This window comes from Colossoma macropomum, unplaced genomic scaffold (assembly GCF_904425465.1).
Source record: "Colossoma macropomum unplaced genomic scaffold, Colossoma_macropomum, whole genome shotgun sequence".
NCBI lineage: Eukaryota > Metazoa > Chordata > Actinopteri > Characiformes > Serrasalmidae > Colossoma > Colossoma macropomum.
This window is the reverse complement of record NW_023494792.1, coordinates 57,565,543-57,581,724: the sequence shown is the minus strand read 5'-3', so window position 1 is coordinate 57,581,724 and position 16,182 is coordinate 57,565,543. Positions and strand designations below refer to the sequence as shown.

At 40.0% G+C, this 16,182-nt stretch overlaps 1 protein-coding gene across 7 annotated transcripts in view; it reads right to left on the bottom strand.

The window, feature by feature from the left end:
- Nucleotides 1-16,182, bottom strand: part of erc1b (ELKS/RAB6-interacting/CAST family member 1b) — a 360,642-nt gene that overhangs the window by 78,530 nt on the left and 265,930 nt on the right. For all 7 annotated transcript variants that reach the window (XM_036577652.1, XM_036577653.1, XM_036577654.1 and 4 more), the window contains one exon: nucleotides 11,372-11,519. In XM_036577652.1, the coding sequence (XP_036433545.1) occupies nucleotides 11,372-11,519 (148 nt within the window). The remainder of the gene's footprint in view (nucleotides 1-11,371; nucleotides 11,520-16,182) is intronic.

Below are 16,182 nucleotides of genomic sequence, written 5' to 3'. Positions count from 1 at the left end.
CAAAACGGCTTTCTTCCTCCGAGGGGTGCCCAAACCATTGGCTCCACTGAAAAGACCGTGTCCAGAGGCCATCGCGGCACTGCCATCTCCACCAGGCGGGTGCCCACTGTGTCGGGGCCACACAAGGACATCGAATTTGGCCTGCCCATCTAAGGCAGGGTGGCAGATAATAGACAAACGCAGCGGCCCAAATTTGCAGTTTCTGAAGGGATGGAATTACTAAACTCCCTTCCAGATCTTGTGGGAAGTAGCACTAGTGCTCAATCTGAGGTTAGATAGCTGCAACCAGACTTTTTAACATTGTCTCAAGGGACCTGCAAACTGTAATTGGTCTGAATCATTCAAGCTCATTTCCTTACCATGCGGATGGGAACACTGCAGGATTGGTCATTAGATACAACAGGCAAAATATAGGGTCCAAAGCCTCAACCTTGAAAAAGCTACGAACAAATTGCTGTTCTTATTGTAGGGGGGACTAAGTGATGTACCATCTAATGGTAGTCAGGGTACGACATTATGCTCAGCCATGCTAAATGGACACCCATCTAAAAAAGGTAAGTACATGCAGCTGCGTGGATGTATTTTACTCTTGTAACTGATACACACATTAGAAGCAGATCAATTTAAAGTAGTACTTAAATTAAATATATCTCCATTTATATATTTAGCAGATGCTCATAGGCTGCTTCACAATAATATTCTGATATTAGGGCTGCAAAATACATGCATAAAATGTAATGTTTCTAAAGATGAGGGATATCACGATGACGGTACGAGAAGCGGTAAATTATGACGGTTAAGTTACTCACTCTTCACATGAGAGATTATCTAATTATGTGATCAGCTTGTGGGAGGTAAATTGACTCGTTCTGTCTTTGTAGCACTTAACATTGTCTTAGTCAGTGAAAGTAATTTCAAGACAAAGATAAAAGTATAATTTATTTATCTATTAAAATACACACCTCTTGCCATTATACTCTAATGAATGATGGAAAAGTTCATCTGAGTTGAACTCCTGATGGTGTCCGATACTAACCCAAGCTTCATGCATCAATAGGAGATGGTTTCGGCATGCGCAGTTCTAAATGGGTGGCCGGAGTGGCCTGGGAGGTCAATGCCTAATCCCCCCGCCCCAAACATCTGACTGTCCATCCTAGATACCATTTTAAAATTTCTGCCACGTCACTGGCTTCCACCTCACTGTGAGGTGGGTGTTTGTGCCTTTAAAGCCAGGCATACACTGTGCGATTTTAGAAATCTTGCTCTTTGGTGACAACTCACACTGTACATTTGAAGCGCCCATCATGTGTGGACAAAGCCTGCGATTTATATGCTCACACTGTACAAAAATACTCAGTCTGACTGACATGACGTGACATGGGTGCTCACACTGCACGTAAAACGCAGCCACTACAGTCAGCTCTGTCTACAGATCATTTCCAAAAAAGCTGTTTCATTCAAAACGGCACATTGTGCCTCTGAGTCCCAAGCAAAAACACTGGTTGGATCACAAATGGCTCCCTGCTCCCTACACAGTGCACCACGTAATGAAGTAGTTGCTCCTGCACTGTAATGCATAAAGTGCATAACACGTCTAATAAATAGCCTTTCTGAGATTCAGTCATGTGTGCACAGTTCCACACTGGACAAACAGTGCACCAGCTTTGCTAACTTCTGCCACATTGTGCACTGAAGCTGAAGAACAGGTCTACAGACAGTTCTACAAAGACAAAAAAATTAGTGTATTTATTTAAACCTGGCAATTCAACTCAGTCATATGTAGCAGAGTCGGCATGCCCGGACGCTGGTGCTGCAAATGTGGACTTTTCTGCCTCCGTGCAGCAGCGGTGGTTGTGATTGTGTGTGGTTTTGGGGATGAAATCAGTCTGTGAGGCTGCTCAGACTGTGAGACAAGCAACCAAAATTTCAGACATGTCAGAAAGCCATCCAATCATCCGACTGCTCAATCGGAGCTCGTTTGGGCAGTTAATCGGGCATCGTTTCTCCTCTCACACCACACAGCAAACAACGGCCAGTGAAGCTGAAAGTCGGCCAGATCATGAAATTCAGTCGGCTCCGACCAAATCGGGCTTAAAAATGGGCTAAAATCACACAGTGTAAGCCTGGCTTAAAAAGAGAGTTCTTTCTCTGTCCTACCTCTCCCCCACCACTCACACTGAGAGCACGTCTAATCCGTCTGCAATGCCTTTAAGAGGACAGTTTCGCTATTGGTGATCTGTGGAACAACTGTCCAACCTCTCCCAATGAGCCTTTTGACCAACGTCAGCAGCTGGAACTGAGTAACAGTGACCCAAGCTTTATGCAGAAGTGCTCCTGAATGAGGCAGTGAAACTCTCAGAGCTCCCTTTGCTTTTCCAAAATGGAAAGTAGCCTGCCCAATGTTACCGTTTGTCACCTTGAGGAGCAATACCTGTTAGTTCTTCTTTTTTTTTTCCTCCTGGCATGCACCTTGTACGAAAAACATGCCATGTCATGTTGCACTGAATCTGTTTAACGGCCTTTACAATGTACAGTGAATGTAACATTAGAACTCTTGCCCCAGAACCTTCTGTATACCATTGCATGTATTTCAATGCAAAATTACTATTTACTGGCTGAATTCAACATAAACGTAAAATTTGGCCTGTGTAAATGTTTTTCAACTATGTTTAACTCATATAAATACGAACTGTGCATTGTAATTAGCAGCAAATGTCACATTTAAGTGTTTTATCTGTAGAGGAAGTAGTGTTAATTTATTTTCATGCACAAAACATGTCACTTAACCGTGTACTTTAAAACTTGTGCATACGACTAGTAGTTGTGCTCCTGACTGAACAGTTATATAAACCTTCTACCTTCCGTGTGTGGGGGCCACAGTGTTCCTCACAGTAAAACTCAGACACTTCGTCCTATCAAGCACAGTCCATTAAGCATTCACGCTGCCACATGCTCATTCCTCACACCTCGCAGAGAGAAAAAGCACACTGGCCGCAATCACGTACATAATTCACGTTGACCATAAGTTACAATCAGCTGCCCCTGAGAACATGCACAGCTAACACAAACCACACACCCGCAAGAACCTTGAAAAGACTACTGACTACCAAAACTGAAACGCAGCCTCCACCGTACGCACTCACGCAACGCTGCACGCTGACATACAGTTAACATGGGAAAAGTCAGGAAGTCTCTGCTGTGATCCATCAGTTGGAGGCCGAGCATTATGACAAATAGTAAAAGGGGGGCAGACCACACTAACCCACACCTCCCATTCGTGAGACAGAGAGACCACTGTACAGAAGGAGTAACCCACTCAGCCGCTGAGGTGTCATAAAGATTTCAAATATGAGCGGGGGAGGGGGGGCAGCCGGTGATTAATGGGCTGTATCATGCTTAGCTATAATGGTATGGATTAATGTAGCCTCTTCGTTCCATGTAGGGGCAACGATGATAAATTTTATGACATATCAAATATTTCTTGGACGCTCTGTGCAGGTGGGGGTGTTCTTCAGGTTTAAAGCCAGCACTGCTTTTAGGAGAGAGAGGTGTGCGTGGGATGAGGGCCGTGGTGGAGCGCTGTGGCTATCTCACTCCTACACACTGCTGATCTTTTGGTAATAACATGGTAATAACTCAGGTCTAAGACAGTAATAACTCACCTGTGCCCTGTAGAGTGAGACGGTCAAAGAATTAACCCTTAGAAGTCACACTATTTTGTTGTACTATTCAGATATAATTATGTAATGTGGTAATTTCGTTCATTTTCTAAGTGAAACTAACTTAGCACACCCTCTACAAAGAACATTTCTGCACATTTTAATGCAAAATTAATAAAAAAAAAATTGTAAAACAAATTGTTGTTTTATTTTTATACATATGTGTGTGTGTGTGTGTGTGTGTGTGTGTATGTGTGTGTATACACCAGAAAATCTCCTCTTCTACACGTAAACACAAATGTAGTTAAGAATGTCCTGTTTGATAGAATCCCTCCTCTTCTCAAAATGAGTTAAAATAGTTCACATAGCATTCCTAGGGGTGATTAATATGAGAATATTTATCATTATCATGATACATTACTTCACATCACAATATGCTTTACAAATCATCATGGATATTTAGAGAACACTTACCAAATGTGTGTTTCATTACAAATAGAGCTTAATTAGTCCTGTTTATATGGATTCAGTGCAGGGTAGTTTGTGAAACACTGAACATGTTTCCATTCATTCTTTTTTGTCTGTTCCAACTTCACAAACGTTAGAAACACAAAATATTGTGATGTATATCGTGCTGTGAAAACGTCTTGAAATATTTTTGCGGTTGCACTTTACATTGTGTCTATAATAACCGTAGTTACACATTAACTACATGCAACAACTATGTAGCTACTGGTGTTGTATTTTCTGTCACAGATGGGTTACAGCAGCACAGCTTATAACTTGTAACTTTTGTAAGATTTACCTAGCTGCAGTAGTATCCTCGCATGATCTAACCAAACCTCTTAAAACTCTCGGTTTTAAATTCTGTAATGTGATGGTATTTATGACAACAGGTGTCCATTTATCTGCAAAAAAATGACCTTTATGTAGGTACCATGTTAAACAAATATTCTGTAGTAACTATGAAAAATTACACTTGAAAATAAGTGGACCGTTCCTGTGTACTTGTTATGCAGGTATAGAGAAATTATAGACAGGCAATCCAGACACTACTTTTGGGGTAGTATAATACAACGCAATTAATTTTTGTAACATAAAAGTTACTTTTAAAGATACAGTTGCTGTGTAAATACAGTCAAACTACAAGATAGTTTAAAGCTAGAACTCTGGGTACCAAGTCACAACATAAGCCTACTATTACAACTAGCTAAATGCTAGGAAAGCTGCTGTGCAGAGTGCAAATACTTTCATAATCACTGCAATTATGCACCTCCTGTTACAATCAGAAAACAAATAGCTGGATAAAAGGCACTTCAGCTTATTCCACATGTGTAATTAATTAAGAAACAATACAAATGTTACACAACTATCAAGACACTTGTGTATTTACAGGAGGAAAAACTGAAGTTGTACTTCTATGATAAATCTGTAACAATCAACACATTAGTAGTAGTTACAGTTGTGGCATGAACTGTTAACAAGTATCTACATAACTATTAGAGATAATATAACATAGGACCTTTTTTGCCATATCGCCCACCCCTAATTACACCTTGACAACTGCAACATCTAAGGGTTAAAGACACCGGCAGAGCGAGAGAAGAGAGATATATAGAGAAAGATAAAGAGAAACACACAGCAAGACAGAGTGAGAGAGAGAGACATCTAAATGCTTTGATGACTCACCGCCTATATGTTGCAGTGCTGTAAATCTCTTCTGAGATCCCTACAAGCCATCTGAAAAGTTACTTTACACTAAACGCGGCCCCAAGAGGTCAAAAGGTCACAGACAGCACACATGGTGTGTCTACTAGAACAGTCTGGAAGCAGTGAAGCAGTTAAATGTAATGGACTTGAATACAGTGGTGTCCGTACAGGTGTGAGCAGTGTTTATATACTCGGCACCTGCGTGATATAATCTAAGAATGCGTGTAATTTAAACTTCCTCTTAATTGCGCTGACATGTTGACAGTTTGGCTTTGCATTGTATATATTAAAGCGACAGTTTGGTAAAAAATCAAGTTTACACCATTTCTCCCTTCCTCCTCATGTAGTCCATCAGCCAAGACATGCTGGGTCAGAAGTTTGATCTCTAAAAGACTATATGGTCAAAAGTTTGTAGTCACCAGCTCCTGCAGTGTTTCTTCAGAAATCAGGGGAGTTTGTCCCTCTTTGCTGCAGTGACAGTCTCTACTCTTCTGGGAAGGCTTTACACTAGATGTTGGAACACTGCTGTGAGGATTTCATTGCAGCCACAAGAGCATTAGTGAGGTCAGATATTAATAACAGATGATTAGTTTTGAATAACAAACACCAGTCCAACTCATTCGAAAGGTACTTCATCACTCCTGAGAAGACAGTTTCACTACTCCACAGCACAATGCTGGGGGGCTTTATATCCCTCTAGCTGTCGCTTGGAGCATGGTGACCTTGGCTCATGTATAGCTGCTCCAGAGTGCCCCATTCTATTGACAATGCTTTTCTATAGAGATACAAGCTGGATGCCCAGACACCCTTGGAAAATGTACATTAGTGCCTTCTCTGTAGGGGACATGCTAACTTTTTTTCATATAGAAAATCAACTAAATATGTAATTTGACCATGAACGCCCAACCTTTTGCAATACATTATCATACATAATTCTGAAACCACATAAGCAATCTATTTGAGATTTCCTAACAACTCAACATAGTTTGCTGTGTTCAACCACATTTGGGATGAGAAAAATGTGCATATTTGATATTGTCACTAAAACCAACCTGTCTGTCTAATGGTAGCAGCAAAAGAACTGGCCAGCTGACACTGACACGTGAAGCGTGTGATGGCAGCAGGCGGCTGATCCTGCCCTTTGGTTCATCATCAGGCTGTAAATTTGTTGGGACACGTTTCTAAGTTGTCCACTGTGGCAGCTGTTCCTCTTTGCCAGCTCTGCTGCTAAAGTCTGGGCAGAACATCAGAGCGCAGGCGTGTGCGTCAGGGCATTGAGTGCAGAGAAACCACTCGCACTACTGCAGTCTTCCGCTCAGGGCTTTGTGTCATTATGCAAGGCTTCTACTTTAGACCGCCATCAGCACCAAGCTGACAAATGCACACACAAACTGAGCAGAAGTGTCGAGAGGAAAACTTCATTCGCTGCCTAAACAAATGAACCCTGCACAATGACACAAAACACAAAGGGAAGAGGCTTTTTGCTCACTCTCACCAGAAACGCAGTCTGCATGCTACACTTCTCACTCCCTCCTCCTGTCCTTACTCTCCTTCCTTCTAACCACTGTAGTTTGGAAAACAATACATGACCATTTTAAGAGGTCATTTATTTATCTATGTATTTCATATTCTTTTTTTAATCCTTAAAACTAAATTTGTATTACTGCTGTATTGCTACATAATTAATGACAGTTACAAAACGAATTGCATTCAATAAGTTCCAGTCCAGCTCAAACTTCTCACTTTTTTCCATTTGTTTTGATGTCAAGACTGCATACACAGCACTAATAATAATAATAATAATAATAATAAATATTGCTACTATTATTATTATTAATAATATATTTTTTATTGTTGTTTATAATAATAACAATAATAATAATAATAATAATAATAATAAATTATTATTATTATTATTATTATTATTATTATTATTTATATAGCACTTCTCATGCTGGTGGCAGCTCAAAGGAGATAAAGCTTAACAGTAATACAAGAAATTATAAGTCCTAATTTGGAATAATATAAGAAAACGACACAGATCAAATTAAAGATCAATACCAAGAGACATAAAGTTCTAATGAAATGCTGAGTTAAAGAGATAAATTAAAAGTGAGCACTGAGCTTGACTGTCTAATAAAAGGTGAACTGAGCTCCACAGTTTAGAAGCAGAATAACTGAACGAGTCTCTCCATGTTTTCTGTATTTTACAGAAGGTGTTCAGAAGGTCAGTATCTGCAGATCTAAGATTCACGTGCTGGAACATAAACAGACAGACACTCCGTGAAGTAAGCAGAGCTTTAAGGTCATTTAGAGCCTTAAAAACTAGTAGCAGAACTTTAAAATCTATCCTGAGTGATACAGACAGCCAGTGCAGCTCTTTCTAAACAGGAGTGATCTGATCTCTCTGTCTGGTTTTTGTTAGCATGCTGATGCATTTTGTACGAGTTGTAAAGGGTGTACTGTTTTCTTAGGAAGTTCTGTAAGAAGATCGTTACGGTGATCGACTCTGCTTGTAACAAATGCATAAATAAGTTTCTCTGTGTTGCTCTGAGATAGAAAACTGAAGTTTAGCGATATTTCTCAAATGATAAAACGCTTTAGTCACTGTGTATACATGCGGTTTAAAAGCTCAGAGTCTAAGATCACACTCAGGTCTCGTACTTCAGGTTTGGTATATGAAGCTAAAGAAACACTAATTTCTCAAAAAATTCAAATCAGAATACAACAACTCCTCTTCAGTGTCATTAGCAACTGACCGTTAACCAGAAACCCTATAATCAAGGATATGGCCTATCAAATTAAAACAGACAGCTCCGGTTCTTAAATCTGGCTGAGCCACGTTCAAAGCCATTATCAATACTTGATATACGCAAACTTAATAACACACACATCAACTGAATTATGTATTAATGCGCTGAGAAATTAAAAAAATGTTTTTGTATGGATCGTGAAATGTAGTACTGATATGTGGGGCCAGTCATCAGCATGTATAAGAAGCAAATAGCCTAAAACTGTATTGAATAAATCCTACGCAAGAACCTGGTTTTGTTTAAAGAGAGGGGCTGAAATGTAATCTGTCGATAATTATACAACCAAAAACTAAAAAGTTGATCAAATGACTGGAGTATACAGTGATGGCGTCTGGAAAGTTCTATATTAGAAGTTCTCAAGTTGTATTTATCACTCATTACCAGACCAAGTTAAAACAAATATAGATGCCATTAGTAGGTCTACGTTTGGCACAGTGTACTTCAGTAGCTCTCGGAAGCCGACACCGACCACCACACTATTCTCTTTGCACATGCATGTGCGATTTCCTCACACTGCTGTGCATCACACTTTCTCTCAGAGAACATGGACAAATAGTTGCTTGTGAATGCTGTTTTTCAATAAAGTTCACTGCTGCTATGCTGCTCTCAAAACGTGCTCCAGAACACGACTGATTTTTATTTTTTAACACTTTATTTTTCAGCAGGCCTGTCTAGTGGATCCAGCTGTCTATTGTGCCCCAATTCAATACAATCTAATTCAATCCAATTCAATAACATTCCTGAACTTGGAAAATAAACTCAATTATTGAAAAAGGATTGTTTATAGAAAGTAAAATTTTTGAATGAGTTAACTTCAACTGAGAGTACTGGTCGAACAATCATTTATCTGTTAACAGCTGATCAGTTACTCATTTACATCCCCAGCTTTCATTGTGAAGAACGCACGTTCCTCCATACCTCCCTCCCCACAAAGTCACTGAAGCTTTTCTCTGTGTGTTTTTGAAGCCAGAGACTGTTAGACTGCCTCAATAAGCTTGGACAAAGGCACAAAACGCTAAACGGTACTGTTCAGCCAATGGCACTTCACTGCTTCATAGGCAGTGTTTATACAAGTACATCAGTGAAAAGAAGACTATCAGAGCCCTCTCCTTTGCTCTAACATGATTTTAAAAAGTCTTTCATTTCCAGCCATGCTTAATTTATAAACTATAGAATGGACAAAAAAAGCAGTTTTGCCTGACACAGGTTTCTATATAATCTCGCTCCTGATTGTCTTTTTAGAAAGCGCTAAGAAGTGCCTCTCTTCAGCCTTCTCCTTTTCAGTATATCTTTCCATCCTTAAGTGAAAGAGCAGGCTGCTGGCCATGTTACACCCTCTCCTGGCAATTACCACCTTTGACACCAACCTATAACCCAGAGTCATAACAACAGATCACACTGCAAGGTCTGACCTTTACTACTGGTCATGTCAAACCCCCCTGAGGCCGCGTTACCCCATGTGGCTCTCTCTGTATCAGCCCTCCAACAGACATGCCCCTTTGCTCCCAATCAAACTATGACACTGAACAATTACGACATGTCATCACATAATGTCACACTGTCAAAAGTGGCAGTCATGATTGAACATCTTCAACGAAGAAATCTGAACTTAAAGGTACATGTCTGAATGCTGTGAAATGTGTTTCTAAGGCTATAAGGTCCATGTTTATATACATTTTAAATGGTTATTCTCCTTTGACCCTTAACAAGCACTCAGCATATGTGGAACTTCTTTAAGTCTGCTGGACAAGCTTTCTCATTCTGCTAGAAAGACCGCCAACATTGTGCAAAGCTGTCAGTGAAGAATCAAAACTATAATTGTTTAGAATTGTTTTGAACAGTTAACAATTTGTGGTGTTACTCCACAGTTTTTGTTGTTATCCTAAACGTAGGGCTGGGTGATTTGACCAAAAAGGTTATGAAACATTATAAAACATTTAATGTTAATAAACATTATTTTGTTGTTGAAGAAACCAGACAGTTAATTGTGGTTTTAAATGTTGAGAACATGAGAAACTCTCGTCAAACAAAGGAACATTTTGCAAATCTGTGATGGAATAGTGGAAAAAATTTGCCCAGGTTAGCTAATTTTTTCCAGCTGGTTAAAGCAGCGCTCTCATACACACTGCATGGCCTCAATTTCTGTAATATTCAAATTTAAAAAGAAAACAGATCACAAGCGCTAAACTTAACAACGTTGGCTTGGTGCAAACAGCAAACATTAGCTGGCTCGGTACGTCAATGATGGCTCACACAGTCTTATTTATATCACAGAGACCATCCTTCATTTATTTAATTTCCAGTCAAAAGGGCCATTAAGAACAGGTTTTTTATTTTTCAGGAGATATTTCTGAGATTAGATACAACAATCCACTTGCATAAGGAGTGGACTGACCACCTCAGAGTCTAGACCTCAGTATCACTGAACGTGTTTGGGATTACTGGATCATGAGAGGCAGAAAATGCAACCAACTTCTAAGACTGAACTTTGGAGGTGGGGAAAAATATCCCCGCAGATTTCTTTTGCAAAACTGAAAGCAAGTCTCCTGAAAAAATGGAAGCTGTAACAAAGGCATGGACACAAAATAATAAAAATTAAAATAAAAATTAAGGGTGGTCTCTAACTGAGGACTGTATGTGTGTACATTTGTGTGTATTTGCATTGGTTGGCAGAGCGAGACATGAGGTGACTGTTGCCAGTCTTTGGGATGGGAAGGTGTTTTGGCTATGTGTATGAAGGATCTTTGACTTGGCGTGCTTGTATTTGCAGATGGTTCATGGGGACCTGGAGAAGACTTGAATAATCCTAAAATTACCCTCTCTATTGGATCTGTGGTTGAACATCTGTAGCCTGTTAGTCTGTTCCAATTCTGGGTCTATTTCTCTGTAAACTTCCTCTGTTTATTCCTTTTCAAAGCCATTCTTCATTAGGCTCTTCATTCCTTAAGTAACGTCAGAGTAATGACCACGCTTATGACATGTAATCAGCCAGGAGAGGAGGTAGTTGTTAGTGGTCCACACACTTTGAGAGTTAATATACACATTCTGAGAGTTACATACTAACTCAGCAAAGATTCTTAGATATGGACCTTGGAATCTAATCCCTGTTTACTTAGTCTTTTGCCAGATTTTATCATATGAGGTTCTGTTCTTATATTACAAGTTTGTTGGAGGTAAAATCTGTCGTACCTGCTGTTTAAGCTGCTGCACCAGTCTGTCCTTCTCCCTCTTCAGCAGAGCCACTTCATCCTGAGTCTTCTTCTTTTTGGAGGAGGACAGTTCCAGCAGTGCTATGTTGGCGTCCTTCTCGCTGATGGCTGCTAGTAGCGCCTCCTGCCTGTATGGAGGACAAAGAGCAAATGAACTTTATCAGTATTTGATAAAGGTCAGTCCACTAGGTCAGTTAAATAGTTTTATGGATCAGAAATGGATGTCTGAAGTGGTCATTTTAAATAATACACATTTAACAGAGACCAGTCATGGTATCTAATAGTCTTGCTCACTTTCCCAGCCTTCTAAATAAAGGTTCAGGACAAAACTGATGACATTTTGGGTATTGGCACTACACAGGCATGGCCATGGCCCCCTCATCTCCTGTAAGTCATTTAGCACTGCTAGTTGAGTAAGGATTTACATTTTCCATGGAATTAGTGTCTTTGCTCTGAGTCAGTCAATATGCCAACGTATTCAAGAAGAAAAGTCACATCGCTGAAAGACTGTGAAAGAGGTACCAGTTAAAAAAACTCCAGCTGCTATAAACAAACTGAACTACAACAAAACACATCACTTATTCTGAGAAACATCAGCGTATGTTCAAGATACTTCACGGGAGAAGATTTCAAGAAGGATTAAAAGGTTGGATTAGCATCAAATCCTGTGGATACTCATCAGAAACAGGAAACCAGAGCTTATGTAGAGTGCAGTAACTGAGCTAACCCCGCTTTAGCTGCTAGAAAGACCAAAGACTGTATGCTTGACAATATTACAAAACTTTTGGCTCAGCTTGGCAAAGTTACCTAAAAATACTGAGGTAAATTTGATTTGAAGCTGCCTTCATAGACCTCATTGTGTGTTTCCCTCTAGTACTGCAGGTACAGTAACTCTCAATCACATCCAATTAGAATTTGGGCTAAACAGTAGATCATTTTATGGTCACGTCAAACTGCTAGACACTGCCATCCAAAAAAAAAATAAAAAAATAAAAATACATATATATATATATATATAGTCTGCTCCAAGTACTACTACTGTGGCTAGTTTTGCATTCATGGTTGATAAGACTGCCTTTTCTCTTGCAAGTTTTAAGGAGATGTGTAAGCAGATTGCAATGGATACTGTTTCTATTACATTTGAGCGAGTGGGTCTGTGTGAGTGTGACAGGGACGATGGACAGGAGTCTATAGACCATGCGTGTCATGCCACTGCTGTGATTCTTGGAAGCTGAGTCCTCTCTCAAGTCGATACAAGACCAAAGACATCACTGGTCTGGATGCTCCTCGTTTTTTTTTCTCTGAAATAGCTTTGAAAAAGGTGGTTTTTCTCATCTCTGGTGTGATACAGTACTTTCTGGCATAAAAAAACAGCCAAAGATGACTGTTCCCCTCTAATTTAGCGCAATTGTTAAAAAAGATGGAAAAGCATGGTACCAATTACTATAGCAGTGTTGGTCCCTTTCCACTGATGGATGGGTACAGGGTCGCTGACAGTAACAGATGGGCTACAGTCAGTAATTGTATGTGCAATTGCAGTTGTACCAGATTAAAAAAGCTGTGAGTATAGATATAAGGTAGGTGTGCCTAATAAAGTGTACATAATAAGGTTTATAATCCTTCCAAGCCATTTGACAGAGTGTGTCCAAAGAACTCTCAATGCTGTTCACAACACATCTACATCTGTAGGCACCCTAATCCTGCGTGGGCTCTGCTGGGTCGGGTTCAGCCACAGAGAGAATGTGCTGCTCACTCTCACTGGAAGCAGAGATGGAAAAAAAGAGCGAGTGTGTGTCCTGTCTGATAGCGGAGGCCGCGGAACTTGCGAAGCGGTGGCCGCTATGATGAGTTCCAGAGCATCAGTGGTGAGGAAGAGACGATGCTGACAGCTCAGTGTGTGTCCAGCACATCCTCCCTCTGCCTCTCGTGCTTTTCTATCACTGCCCGATTCTTTTATGGCTTTCCCATTCCACTTCTCTTCGCTGGCTTTTTCCCTCCACAGTTTTTATTGCTCTCCAATTTTTAACTGGAAGCAAGTTTCCCTCGCCTCTTCCTAGCTTTCAGTACATGTGATGTGTAATTTGCTTTCCTTTCTCAAGCACATTGTCACCACCAAATATTTAAAGGAATACTCCAGCGTTTCTCAAGCTAATCTCTATCTGCTGTGTCTGTCGTATACAGTGGATAACCACAATTTCAAAATGTTTATCTTTATACTTGGTCAAAAAACAGTGAACGCCCTGACTTGCAATAAACTAGAAGTCAATGGGCAGGTGCTGAGGTGCTATTTAGTAATTTTGCTCTTGTGCTAACTACTAGTTTGCCACTGTATTGACTGAGAGAGCTGCCAAAAGTGTCTCCCGTGGTTCAGGGGCTGGTCATTTAAGCGATGCTACACTGCTGCGATGTGATGGATAGACTGTTTCTGTTAAGTTTGAATGAACTGAGAGATGGACCTGCTGGTAGAGCAATGCTACACCGCAGCTACAGCCATTTAAAATCTCCGAGGCCACTTGGGTCGGATGCTTGAGCAACACTACACAGCAGCTACAAGGCTACCTGGGCCTTGAACATTCCAGGCCAGCCAAGTAACTCTGTGCCCTGATCTGTGGAGCTTTCCCTCTGCCAGCTGCAGAGTTTTGCGAGGTTGTGTGTTGTGACTTGTTTGTTTATTGTTGATTATGTATTCTGCTACCTCTGTAAAGCATCCATGGGTTTGAGAAAGCTGCTACATAAACTTATTATGTTTATAAATGCCTCCAAGTTATTATCTGAGGTGCAACACAGATGCAGGAGCTGAAGTTTAGGTTGAAAATGCTGGCTTATTCCTTTAAGACAATCAGAGGACTAAGCTGACCTGATTCTATCCAGAGTGACATCACAGCAGAGGAGAGAAGCATCTGTGCCTGACAACTCAGGAATACAACGTGCCTCTTCCAGCTTAATCAACACATGAGCACTCGCACACACAGAGAGTCACCTGGGATTCACGGACACACACGGCAATACTGAGTGTCATGTAGGTTCCCCTCTCAGACCACGCTGATTAATTATGACTTGTTAATGCACTGCAAACAAACAAGAGACACAGAGGATCTATTCTCTCATAAGCTTACGAATATATTTACACAAATCACCCTTTGCAGGACAGGAGGCCTTATTAATCATACATCTGTTTGAGTTCACTGGATTCGACCATCAAACGAGGTGAAAACGTGGTGCCGTGTACACACAGAGGCCACCCAGTACCGCGTAAACCACCGTGCTCCAGCGTAAACTAATAAATGAGCTTTGGGGGGTTTCCAGCAGGCTCCTCACTGCTAACACGTTCTGTCAGAATGGCCTTTTAATACACTGACCTGCTGACTAGCAGCACTCATTATGGTCAGCTTCAGACCACAGGCACCAGCTGGTCCTGAGGTGAGCCAGTTTACTCTGGGCAAACGGAGCTCTGGTCCTGCTCTACAACATCCCTGTGTAGTCATGATGTGCATTCTGTAGCTGGCTCTGCCAAACATATCACCGTTTTCACAACCTCATATCTCTAAAATGGTAACTTTTTACATTTTATGGTTTTATGAGTTAATGAGAACTTATTCCAAGCAATTCTGGACCATTTCCATTTCCATTTGTCATAAAATGTTCACACATTGTAAAGGGTAGCTGGCGTTTTTAGAGTGAAAAGTACAATTTATTTCCACCACTGTCCCGGTCATTACATTTACAAATATGTATGTAATGTAAAGGTAAATGCATTTTAAATACAGGTGAAGTGTCCTTCAACAAAGTACGTTTATGTTTCTGACAACCTTAAAATGTTGATAAGATCTTAATTAATAAATATCTAGAGCACTACAACATTTTTGCCTGGCCCACTACAACCCCTTAACCATGAAACATAATTTTAAAATCTCATTAGTTTTGCATTGTGTGAATCCATGCTTAAAACAACCTTTTTCATGAGTCATCCATTAATGTTTAGGGAAAATGTACATTCTAGTTGAGTCCCACGGTGCTCACTCAACCACGTTGACTGGTGGGTGGTTAAGGGTGGGCAAGTGAGAATATAAGAATATATATATAAATTTTTTTTTTAAATGCATATCTTTTCAATTTTTAGCCCTTTTTATTACTTTTTTCCTGAAACAGAATTTCAAAAATAGTATTTTAAGTAAATCATTAAAATATCAATGTTTATCTATGATTGCTGAAACATTTCCTTGAGTTTGTTTGTTTGTTTATTTATTTTTATGATACAGAGCCTTGTACTGCACTGGATTAGGTCAGGTCATGAATGTAGTACTGACACAGTTGGGGTGGGAAGGGGAGGGTAAAGGGCGCCATGTTGTTGTAATAATACAAATATATGTAGTTTTGTATTAATCTAAGATAAACATCAATAAAACCTGTAAATCACAAAAAGAATATCAATGTTTTCATTTTGTGTATTTGTGAACTCTATGCTATAAAACTCAACCCTGTTATTTCAGTCATATTAAGAGCCTCATTTAAGCTACTATCAGCACAGAAGTCTTGTAAAAAGTTTGTTGATATTGTTTCCAAGACCGGTTAACACACTTCTATATATATTGGTTCGTACATTTATTAATATTATTTACTATAATATCTTTGACAAATGATAATTGGCACCCCAATTATTGAATCACCCATGACAGCAATGACATGAGGAGTAGAAGCTAGCGAGGGGAAGCGAAACAATTCATACACTGAACACAGGAGGGGAACACAGGGAAGGAAGAATGATGAGCTTAAAACTCTCTAATCTATCCC